This window comes from Cinclus cinclus, chromosome 2, assembly GCF_963662255.1.
Source record: "Cinclus cinclus chromosome 2, bCinCin1.1, whole genome shotgun sequence".
Classification (NCBI taxonomy): Eukaryota; Metazoa; Chordata; class Aves; order Passeriformes; family Cinclidae; genus Cinclus; species Cinclus cinclus.
The window spans coordinates 78,542,574-78,555,037 of record NC_085047.1 but is presented as its reverse complement, the minus strand read 5'-3'; the positions used below and the strand labels follow the sequence as shown (position 1 = coordinate 78,555,037).

Sequence of the window (12,464 nt, the reverse complement as noted above, 5' to 3'; positions counted from 1 at the left end):
TGAGAGGTCTGTGAGATGATCCACTGAATTTTTGAAAGAGTCATGTTATCCTGGAGAAAGTTACAGGGGTACAGAAATATGCCACGAATGGCACATCTTACTTGTTAGGATGATAGATCTTGGAATCATCCCTGTCTGTGGTCAAAGAAAAAAATAATAAATTCTAATTTTAAGAAAAAATGTTGGGACCAATCTGTAAAGAAGCAGGTTATAGGACTAACAGTCTGAAATATTCTGAAGTCTTACATTGTTACAGGGCTGCTGGCACTACAGGCTATACAATTATTGCTGTGTAAAATATTAAAGTGATGGGAGTATTATGGGTTAATTAATTAACATCGTATTGCAGAAATTCATTTGGAGAACTGATATGTGCATTTGTATAATCAGCTTTAAGGAGAACTTCAAATAGTAAGTGTTACCTTTTAAACTGTTTTTCATTTTACTAGATGCATTGTTTACATATTGGAACAAGGCTACAAAATCTGAACTCATGGACTTTTTCACGATTACAGAGTAAGTTGTTGTTGTGCTTGTCATGCAGCTGTATCTTTTGCTATTCTGTTAACAACATGAGCGTGGATATAAGCATGTGAAAATGCTTTTTAAATAATATTGTCCTGATCTGTTCAGAAGTCCCCAGTTTGGTGTCCACAATTGCATATCTGTCCAATTCCATGATAGCCTCTGGAATCAGGCTATACAGAAGCGGTCTCAGGAAGTTTTTGAGCAACAAGCAGTGCTCAGAGTATTGCAGTGCTCATGGAAGAGGAACCAACTGTCTCGATACCTTTCTGCATTGAATTGCATCTTTTAACATCAGCTGTTAAATAGCAAATATGTTGTTGCATAGCAGAACTGATTGAATTGCATAACTTCAGAACCGTGCTCCTAGCATTCCTCATGTGTCTTCTGCTCTTCTCTAAGGGAATAGATACAGGATGAGTCCACTCTTTGCTGTCATCAGCTTACGCTCCATCTGAAAACTTAGAATCTAAAAGACAAGAAGATATCAGAAAGGGGAATTGAGGTTATTTTGTGCTCAGAATTACAAGTTTGGGGAAGGCAAACACCATTCTAACTTTGCAGGTTGGAGGCAGCTAAGCTACTCAAGGTCTCAGTAAAAAATTGTGGCAATCTTTTCTCTCATTCTCAGCAGGCACATGGGAGACAGAGCCTGAAAACTGGCTTTCATTTTGGCTTTACACTTTAAAGAACTCTTAGGACATCTTACTGGGGGAACTAAGGGGTGTTGCATTGTTTTCTGTATTATTTGAATTAATATTTATGGTGTGAAAAGGATAAAATAAAATCCATATTACAGCCACTACTCACACCACTTCTCTTGATTTGAAAATACGACTTCTAGTTAATTAGTCATTAGTGTTGTGCACTTACCAGTAATATAGATTATTTTTTTAATGAAATCTTTTGTTACTTTGTCATCATCTTGTTTTAAAAGCATATTTCCTTTTGAAAATAGTTCTTTCAGAAACCCTGTTGTTATCCTAGAATCTGGAGACCTTAAATAAAACCCAACAAAACAAAAAGAGCCTATTTGTAGCCAAGTGAGTTTAGACTGGGGTGGGGAGAAGCAAAATTTTTTGCCCTTGTTTTGGACACTTACACATAATTTACAAAATTTGTGTTAATAGGCAATGTCTGGTTATCTCTTTGCTTCCCTCTTCCATGTTAGTTGCCCTGGCTTGTTTTCCATTTGTAGATAACTATGACTGTGAGATGTTTACCTTTTCTTGGCCTGGGATCTGGTAGGGAATTTTAAGGCTGGGAGAAGTAAAGAACTTTTATGATGTAAGAGTTTAAAGTTAACAATAATTGTTGAATAATTCCAGCTTACATAAATCTAGAAAAGGTTTTTTCAAGTGTGGCTTCTCTGACTTGTGTTCTCTGCAGAGTGTGCTTACATCAGTTCCAGTACATGGGAAAACGATACATAGCCAGGTACTGTGTGGAATTTAAATTTCACTGCCTTGTTTGCTAATAATTACACTGTGTAAATATGCCTTGAACCTCTGTAACAAATAAATTGCACAAGTAGAAGAGTTACTGTGAAGTGATGCATAAGATTTTGAAGTAAGTAACTGGTTGCCACATTAACAAATCTGTATCCTGTCTGGAAGTCTGGTGTTTGTTTAAAAATGATCTGTGAGCTGTTTGTTAACGATGACTTTAAAATCCACTCCTTAAATGCTACCTTTTACAGAATTTTTTCCTTGGAATACTGTCTGTGGGAAAGAAGTTTTATGATCTTTTGTTTATTCAGTTGGCCATAAACCACATAAATTGAAATGTTTTAGAAATTTTGTATATATAGTGTTTTTACTTGAAGGTGAGTAGGGAGCCTTCCAACCCTGCTGTATTTCAGTTTGAAGTCTGAAGAAAATCTGTGGGAGTCAAAAACTTGTATTAATTTATTTTTATATCTTTGCCGTTTTTTTAAAATACGAAGAGGTTTCCAATGGAGTAAAATATAGCAACTTCTTTAGGCTTTATGCTGTGATTGACCTGTTAATACTGTTATAATTAAACTGGTGTGGTTAAAATTCTGGCCTTCTTTAACTCAGTGAGAAAGTTGTTGCTGACTGTGGATGGCAGTGCATTCTAACTATAATGTTAGCTTTTTATGTTTTTAATTGAGATAATGTGAATCTTCTTCTACAAACTTGACTATCTCCTTGAAGATTTTTCTGGGGGGGGGGAGGGGGGGAAATGTTCACATAAGATAAAAACCTCAAAAATCTGGCTTTCTTTAGGTTTTGATTGTAATCTTTGTGTTCAAGTGTACGTCAAACTCTGGAATTACAGGAGTCTATAATTTTCAGGCTTTTTGTAAAAATTCTTCCAACTGCTTTGTTTGACTAGTTTGTAGAGGACACTACCACACTTCCTTTTTCTTTACTGATCACCTGGTCTGTGTGCTGCATGTTAATGTTGAAAATGTCGAGCTATTGAAAGCATCTGGTGTTGTGAATTTTCCCAGTAAATGTAATTTTCACGTTGTCACTACACTGAAGTATGTCACAGTCAATGCACGTACTCTTAAAATACACAAATGACAGAGAAAGAAAGGAAACAGGGAGTTCTGCAATTCAAGCACTGGTTTTCATTTTTCATCAGCTCTGGTGGTGGTACACAATAGGAAGTTAGCCTGTACTGATTGCTAACACAGATCACTTTTCTGTTTTCTTCATCTGATTGCTGCAAATTTAACAAAGTCTATGGCTCTTCTCCCTTCCTGCTTGGGTAAGAAGTATATGAAACTGTCTCAGTTAATTCTTGCTCTCCTGTTGCATGTGTGCTTTCTAATTGTACTGCTGTGTGTGCTAACTTTTTTGCTAAAATTTTTGCAATCAAAATAGAGGATTCAGTTTTGGGTTCTGAATATTTTCAGAATATTTATGTTTTCAAAATTTTTTTTTCAGAAGCTCTGAAGTAAATTTAGTACTTCAAGAGTGGTTGCTCGAGTGCTTTTGCTTTCATGCTTTGAGGTTTTAAGAAAGAGTTTGCTGTGATGCTTTTTTTTAAGCTACCTATTTTTGTTTTATAAAGAAAACAGTGAATAGGTTGCATTATAATTCTTTCTGTAAAACTTCTTGTGCTTAACTAACAGCACTTCCTGTCTTGCTGCAGTTTGACATGTCTAACTTTTGCTTCTATCCCATTTCACCCATCTTGCAGGAACCAGGAGGGGTTAGGATCCATAGTTCATGATCGAAAATCTCAGACATTGCCTGTTTCCCGTAACAGAACAGGAATGATGCATGCCAGATTGCAGCAGCTGAGCAGCCTGGATAACTCTCTCACTTTTAACCACAGTAAGTCTCATGACATGATAACATCTGTCATCCTCCAACCAGTACCACAACACCAGAGACAGGTCCCAGAGCCACACCAGTGCATCCCAATGACTTTTACTGTTCCAGGTCGAGCAAATAGCTGGAAGCAGTTGATGGTCTGTTCTCTGCTTTGTGATAGAACAATCACTGCTGGCTGATGCCATAACATGGAGCATGGTTAATTGCGTGGAGTATCTTAGAACTGTATTTTAATATTTTCTTTTAGTTACGTATGCCTCAAACGTGTGCTGCACATAGTTACAATTTTTTTTCCTATTTGCTTTATTAAGCTTCAATTTTTTTTCCTCTCACTTACAAATTACTAGTCTAAAATTAATTGTACATATTCTGACCATATCTCCATGTTTTGACATCCCCTCAGGAGAAATAAGTGTCTTAGAATTTTTACAAAGATTGTGAGCCCATGATTTAGTTTGTCTGGAAGTGAAAAAGCGTCCAATAATGAAGTGATTTTTCTGTTTTCAGTGTGAGAAAGATATCAAGTATTCTTGGAATTTCTGTAGACAATGGTAAGATTTAATCAGGTTGAAGTCAGCTTGTATAGACTGCTGTATTGAAAACTAAATCTGCTTGTGGCCTATCTTTTTAAACATTCTGCTTCTAAATTGCAATATACTGTATGTAAAGTATTCTAAAGCACCATTTTTCAATTTTCAGCTTCAAAAAACAATGAAATTGGTTGACTAATTCAGTAAAATACAACACTGGTACTGAAAAGAGTTGTGTGCAGTAAAACAATTATTTGAGCTAACTGTATTTTCACTGTGTTCATTCTTTGATTTCTCAAAGCATATCTAACTGTCCCTTAAAATCTTTTAGCTCTTTTTCTGTATTACAAAGCAAAACTTAGCCTAATTGCACAAGACTTAATGCATTGTCTTGTGTAATAGTGAAAAAAAACCTCTCTATTCATAAATGTATTTTCACATCTGTTTAAATGTAAGAAATGCAATTGCTTGCTTTTAATATGTCAGACAAGTATGTCTGTGGAAATTACTTTTTTCCCTTGTAATCTGTCTGCTACTGCTGTATAATCATAATTTCTACCTGGTTGTTGATATATAAAAAAAAGCCTTTACACTATGTGGCTACACATTCAATACAGTATAATACTTTGCAGATAGACTTAAGAGAAACAGATAACACATCCCTGTGCAAACATATTTCATGCTTTCAGAACTTGGCAATGTTTACTGATTTTTTAGGAAACAGTGAGCTGAAAGATTTTAAAAAAATGCATGCTTATGTAAAAAGAAACTTTCTGTTCTTTTCCAAGTGAAGGAAGTTATGAAGGAAGGTGTATTATTCAGAAAACTTTGTCTAAACTAATAATAGGTTTTTGTATTAATGGACAATTAATAAATATCAGTATATTACACATGGTATTGACCAACATTTTACGAATTGAAAGTATGTTGCTGTGAAAACCACATCAAGTGTGAAATTTGTTATTATATATTTGGTTTTGTTGTTGTTAACATCCAGCTTTGTTTAGTTATCACTCTGCCTCTATCATGTATCCAAAGTAGCATTCAGAACTTGAATAATCTTGTAGATATTTTATGTGCAACACATGAAGAAAGTAATTGTTTGGTAGAAATAGTTGCTTTATTTGTTTCTAAAATCAAGATTCTTTGGCAAGATAGTTGCCTATTAGTGAAGTTATAAACTTTTCTCCATTTCTGACCACCTAAGATAGAAATAGCACTGAAATACTGAGTAAGTGACATCTTTCATCTCTGAGAAATTTCAGTATAGTTTTGTGCTTAGAGAAAGAATGTATAAATCTAGAGAAACTGGTGGTTACAGGTATACATGTGTAGTTCAGCCAGGGAAGCAAGAAGGTGCAGAAAGAAGTGGCCAGGTGTCATTATAAAAGAGTTTGGCATTTCTTCTGTTCTTTACTTGATCTCAACAAGTTTGTCATCCTTGTCATTGATTTAGTGATGCTAAGTTGTCTGTAAATCTAAAATATAAACATGACCCAGACCAAATTTTTATAAAGCAACCCAGTCACATTTGTCAATCTGGTGCTTAATGACCACTGTTAAGGAACATAAGTGATACATTATCAGCTCTGAGGCAGGATATGTTTTTAAAATTATTAAAACACACAATGGAGCTAGAAGTGATAGAATGTTTTTATTAAATATGAAGCTATTGCACTGTACTCCTACAAGAGCAGAATTCATTGCTTAGCTGTTAAACTGCATATAAGTACAGGATTGTGTTCCTTCAAATCGTACTATTTTGTATTTTTATCTTGGTTGACTTATGATTAACTTTGAGACCATTGTAACATCACTAAATTGCCAAAATTACATATTTTCAGCTGTAACTTCATCCTACTGCACTACTTATCAATTTATGTGTGTGTGTGTGTGTGTGTGTATATATATACATATGTGTAGCTTTATATATATATATATACATGTGTGTATACATTCACATATATATGAAATATCACATCGTTTTTAACTGCTATTTAATGCTTCTAGTTTTGAAATTCTTAGTTAATATATTTTATAATCCTGTGCAAATTATGTTAGAAAAATTATCTGACCGTATTTGAAACTATTTAAATGCATATTAATTGTTTTCCTGTATTGAACACTAACTTCTGTCAGGCTTTTCACTTGTTAATCTTTTCCTAGTTCAGCAAGTCTTTTGGAAATAAGAAACATTTAAATGAGTGCATCCAGAACTTACACTTCATTTGGAATTTCTGTAGGCTATGGCCATTCAGATGCAGATGTCCTTCACCAGTCTTTGCTTGAAGCAAATATTGCCACCGAAGTTTGCATTACAATTCTGGACACTCTGTCATTATTCACAATGGCTTTTAAGGTTTGTTCATGACTTGGTGTTAACTTTTCCCATAAGTATCCTTGAGACTAAATACTTTTAAAAACTATCTTTAATTATATTTGTATGGTCAAGTTAAATAACATTGCTATTTTTAGCTTCTCTAGCATTGTATTTTATTATAGTATCTCACAGCGAAATGCTTTGGCTTCAGCTACACATCATATACTAGCAGTAATCTGTGGGAAAAGCTCCTTCCTCAGCCTAACTTAAAATTATTCTAGAAGCTTTAGTGTCTACCTAATATTAGTAGTAAAACTGGCTTTTAAAGGCCATGTGAGGTAAACGATCTATTGCAAAACTCTTAAGTGGACTTCCATATTGAACTTGGCTGCTTATTATAGTAATACTCTCCTTAATACTGATTTGTGTATTCTTCTTCTGTAACCTTGTCCACTGATAAGGCTTCTTTTAGTTATATTAGTTGCGGTACTCTCCTGTGGAATCTTTATATAGCACACCTGCTTACTTACCTTTCTTGGCTGTTCTCCTGAGGTTTTCCAGACTTTAAATTTGGAGCCATAAAAAGGAGAGATAACTCTAGCTTGTTTCTCCTCTAACTGGGGCAGTGTATCCAGATTCTTGCTTGAAGATTCAAATTTAGTGTCTTGTCTTTAATGTAGTTATGAAAACATGAGCTTATTTACAATGAGATTCCTTTTTCTGGTAATTTAATTAATAGAGTTCGGAGCCAATTCTGTCCGCAGACCTGGTGGTAGAACTGAAAATTAAGATACCTAGCTACAAAGATTTAATGAGGAAGGAACACTAATCCTTTAATTATCAACCCATCATGCTTGGAATGCCAATCCTTCAAGGTTATCTGCGTGTTGTATATGGAGAAAGTAGATAAGAGCATGCCAGAATAGTCTCAAAGATCCCAACAAAAAAGCTAAGAGAATCAGGAGCTTCTGTTCAATAAACTCCACTAAAATACATAAAATCAGAGTCACATGATGTTTTGGGTAGTAAGGGACTTTCAGAGATCGTCTAGTTCAACTCTAGAGACAATTTCCACTAGGCCTGGTTGCTCAAAGCCCCATCCAGTCTGGCCTTGAAAAAACCTTCCAGGGAAGTGGTCATCCTCTACTTCCCAGGGCAATCTGTCCCATTGCCTCAGCACCCTCACTGTAGAAAAACTCCTCCTTATGTCCAGTCTGAACACACCCCCTTCCACTCCTTTGGAGGCCTGTATACAGTAAGGACAAGGAAGAGTGGAATGAGTGCACTGAGGTGAGTTGCAAAAGGGACAAGACCTTGTAGAATCACTCTGTAGCAGGAGATGAGAAAATTTTCTCTGCCATGAGAAAGTTCCCCTGTCTGAGCTGCTAAAGCCAGTGTGAGCAAAGTCTGTTAATATTTTGATTGTGCCTCTCAAAAAACTATTAATGGTAATGGATTTAATTAACAACTGATAAAAATAATTGTTCTGCAAGGCTATTCAGAAGGCAACACTTCCTTTATAAGCAAAATTAATGAAGTGTTATAAATATGTAATTAGAATTCAGGTATGTGTGTGTTACTAAACATCTTGCTAATGCCACAGAGGTTATATTTTTTAAATGTCCTTCTTTTTTATGATCTCTGTATGTTCTTAGGGTAGTATAAATGTATTTCTGTACAAACACCCTAAATTCTTGCTATCATTTTAAAGAACCAGCTACTGACTGATCATGGACATAATCCACTGATGAAGAAAGTATTTGATGTATACCTCTGCTTCCTTCAAAAGAATCAGTCTGAAACAGCATTGAAAAATGTATTCAGTGCTTTAAGGGCACTTATTTACAAGGTAAGAAGTTTAAAAACATTAATCTTCAAGTACTTGTCCATTTCTTTAGTTAGCAATTTACTGTGCAAGAATTTAAGAACTAACATCCCAAAATAAAACTGATGAATAAGGACTAATCTGATCTCAACAGTGTGGAATCTTTGTCCTTTGATTTGCTGTAAAAATTGTATTGTGTCATGAACTACTCTTAACTCTTGTTTTTTCCACAGTTTGAAGATATGAATATATTTGTGGTTTTTTTGACATGCTTATTTTAACAAGCTCTGACTCTAGTTTTAATGAATAAATTCTTTGTTTTCTTATTTTTCTTCAGTTTCCTTCTACATTTTATGAAGGTAGAGCTGATATGTGTTCTGCACTGTGCTATGAAATTCTGAAGTACTGTAATTCCAAGCTGAGTTCAATTCGCAATGAAGCTTCACAGTTACTGTACTTTTTGATGAGAAATAATTTTGACTACACAGGGAAGAAGTCTTTTGTTCGAACACATCTGCAAGTTAGTGTATTTTCTTCTTCCTTTTTTTTTTTAATATTGTAGATACACAGTTGCATACCAGTGTTCAAAGTCCTGTCAGAAAAAGACTTAAAAGGATTTATTTGGGTTTCAAGCAAGGCTGGTACTAAGAGTAAGAAGGGAAGATGGCCATAAAAATATATTCAGTACAAGGAAATACTTAGAAACGGTTGGGTGACCCTGTGTTTTGTAGGAAATACAATTTGTCAGTGCAAACATTCTGTTTTGTAGATGTCATTTTGTTTGTTAAATGGTGTACCATGTTGCAGGAAAAGAATGCAGCAACAAGCAAATAAAATAAAACAAATAATTAGAAAATTGTGTGTCCTGACAAAGCTGGGAAGTAGTTTGCCAGTTTAATGACTTCTGGCTAGTTCACCTGGCAGTCAGTCATATGTCTTGAATTTACATAAGCCTGTTGTATCTTGCCTATGTTATTGTATAAGTAATTGGAAAAAAAAGCCCAAACATTATTTTATTTAGGAGAATAATTTTTCAATTAAAAAGAACAAAATTTCCTTTGTAATTGCCTCATAGATACATCTCAAGGTTATTAAATGAAATATGCACTAACAAGATATTTGTTTCTCTCAAGGTTATTATTTCAGTAAGCCAGTTAATTGCTGATGTGGTTGGAATTGGAGGAACTAGATTTCAGCAGTCTCTTTCCATCATCAACAATTGTGCCAATAATGACAGAATTATTAAGGTCTGTTCTTATTCTTATTTCCATAGTGTAGAAGGATGCTTGAAGACTCTTTCATAGCATCTTTTCCAGTTATGTTCTATCATTTTATTGGGCAATGACTAGGAAAACATAGCAGTTAACCCAACTTTTCCATGTTTTAGCACACTACATTCCCTTCTGATGTTAAGGATTTAACCAAACGGATTCGTACAGTACTGATGGCTACAGCTCAGATGAAGGAACATGAGAATGATCCAGAGATGCTTGTAGACCTCCAGTACAGCTTGGCAAAGTCTTATGCAAGTACACCTGAACTGAGGAAGACATGGTTAGACAGCATGGCAAGGATCCATGTTAAAAATGGAGATCTTTCAGAGGTAAGAGAAAAAAACCTCAAATTAGTTTTAGGTCTGTAATGATCTTAATCTTTATAGAAAGGGAATGTACTATATGTAGTTGTTAGCATGTAACATAATAAGTATTTTTAAGAATTTTTGAATTGTTACTGGATTGGTTTCAATAGCCGATAAGTTTTTGTCCTACCCAAGTACATCTGTAAGTAATTTCTGGTTATTAATATAAGGAACATGTTTAACTGCTATAGCTGACACACTACTGAGAATGGAATGCACAGTGCAAGCCATGGGAGAGAGGCCTTTTGCTTAAAAATATCTTTGTTATTACTTGCTTAAACACTTAAAGCCACTCCTTGAATTCTCCTCCAGCTGCCTTTACAGAATTAGCTTGATTTTATTCCAAATTAGTTACTGAAACTCCTAATATTCTTAAAACTAACAAATAATTTCTTGTGTTGTTTGAAAAAAGGAAAGCTTTCTGATTTAACTGTGCTCCTAAAATAATAGTTCTAGCCAAAAGGAGAATTGGGTGTGGGGATTGCTATATGTCTTAATGAGACATTAACGTTTTAACTGGATACAGATTAATTTTGTCTCTTTCTGTGAGGTTTTTCCAATTGCTTTGCATGAAATCATTGCATTTCATAAACATCTGTTAAAATGAGCATCATGTAAGCAAGTCAAGATCTCCAAGAAATAGAAGGTGCTATCTTTCCTAACTCAATTCTTAGTACTAGAATTCTCTTCTTCTGCATGGTAGTGTCACAGAAGGCATGCACATTACTCTGTTGTTAGCATGTCTTTTAAACTGAACAGCTTCAGCTATCTGAGAAGACAAGGTCTTTCAGGCCTTTTAAGTTATGTTTTTAATTTTTTTAAATTAAAATCTTAGAATCTTTCACTGTGCAATTAGATGAGGATGTCTGCAAATCATCAAGTTCAACTTGACACAGAGTATGAATTAGAATTTCTGGCACATTCTTAACCTTTTTCCTTCATGTCCATCATTTGAGGTTGTGCACCCTCCATATGTAAGCTGTTAAAATAGTAGTTACAGTCAGAGTAATGCTTTGCTGAAAGCCTAAGCCTTTTTAATAAAACAAGGATCTCAAATCTCTTTTTTTTATGTCCTTTCTGTGGAGAAAAGTGGTCAGTGTCAAATCCATAAAAAATCTCAGATATCTGAAAATTACTGTCCCTCTTCTTTTTTTTTCTTTTTCCTGTTTTCCAAGCTGCACCAACCAAATTCCTTCCAATTCCATTTTTAAGTCAGATCTCTCTTGCTGCTTTCAAATGCCCTGTCACCAGTTTCTTCTGCAATTTTCTTGTTCTGGAGCCAGAAAAAGCAGACAAAACAGGTTAGCAGAAGGGCTACCAAATGTTGAGTAGGATCATTAATAAGCTTAACGCTTAAAACACCTACCCCCAAAAGAGAGATTCAGTTGTTTTTATTACAGCATGATATTCTTGCCTTGTGATTTGTGACCCACTCTTAGATTGTGAACTTCTGTCCTGCAACTCAGTGCTCTGGTTAAGAAGGAGTGAGTGCACTTGCGGAGTTACTATTTTACATCAATGAGGTGGAGAATTCTTACAGTAGTCATAGAATGTCTCCTGCAAAGAAGCAAAAAGGAAAACTGAAGAAATCGTCTTGTACTGTTGCTCTCCTTATATACCTTGTTTTTAGTAGTCCCATTTTAATTGTATTTTAAAATATTGTTACTGTTTCTGTTTCAGGCAGCAATGTGCTATGTCCATGTAGCAGCACTAGTTGCAGAGTATCTCACACGAAAAGGTACGATTTCAAAACCTTATTTTAACGTATTTGAATACATTTTTTTATTAGAGTTTGGGAAAATAATTTCCTTGAGGAAGTTGTGGGTATTTCAGTGTTCACCAGGGAAAAAAAAATCTGACCTAACCAGGTAGCATCCTCACATACTTAAGAGTATACTTGCATATCTAAGGGGCAGCATTTCAGACAAAGGCAAAGTAAAATTTTTGAAAAGTAAAAATTTTAATTTTATGCCTGAAATGCTAATAGCTCAAATGAGTTCCTTTCTAAAGCAAAGTTATCCAGGAATATTCTTGTTCTACAAGTAGTCAGTCTCTCGCTGCCTCTAGGGAAATCTGGCATTGCAAGAGGAGTCAAAATAAATTTGTACAAATTTTCAGATGTTCAGTCAATGATAACAGTGCTCAGGACATTTCACCTTGTTGTGGTGTATTCTGTGCCAGCAGCTGTTTGTAAAAGTGCATTCTGATGACCCTTGAGATAGGCTAGAAAACCACCTTTCATCTATAGGATCAGAAGAGTTCTCAGTCAGGGATCTGAGATATGGCTTATCTTAACAAAAAGACCCCTCTCAAA

General features: G+C 34.9%; 1 protein-coding gene across 1 annotated transcript in view; it reads left to right on the top strand.

Moving 5' to 3' along the window:
- Nucleotides 1-12,464, top strand: part of DOCK9 (dedicator of cytokinesis 9) — a 94,578-nt gene that overhangs the window by 68,433 nt on the left and 13,681 nt on the right. The window contains exons 36-44 of the mRNA XM_062514862.1: nucleotides 450-516; nucleotides 1,915-1,962; nucleotides 4,344-4,387; nucleotides 6,610-6,725; nucleotides 8,398-8,535; nucleotides 8,849-9,031; nucleotides 9,645-9,758; nucleotides 9,899-10,114; nucleotides 11,831-11,888. Of these exons, the coding sequence (XP_062370846.1) occupies nucleotides 450-516; nucleotides 1,915-1,962; nucleotides 4,344-4,387; nucleotides 6,610-6,725; nucleotides 8,398-8,535; nucleotides 8,849-9,031; nucleotides 9,645-9,758; nucleotides 9,899-10,114; nucleotides 11,831-11,888 (984 nt within the window). The remainder of the gene's footprint in view (nucleotides 1-449; nucleotides 517-1,914; nucleotides 1,963-4,343; nucleotides 4,388-6,609; nucleotides 6,726-8,397; nucleotides 8,536-8,848; nucleotides 9,032-9,644; nucleotides 9,759-9,898; nucleotides 10,115-11,830; nucleotides 11,889-12,464) is intronic.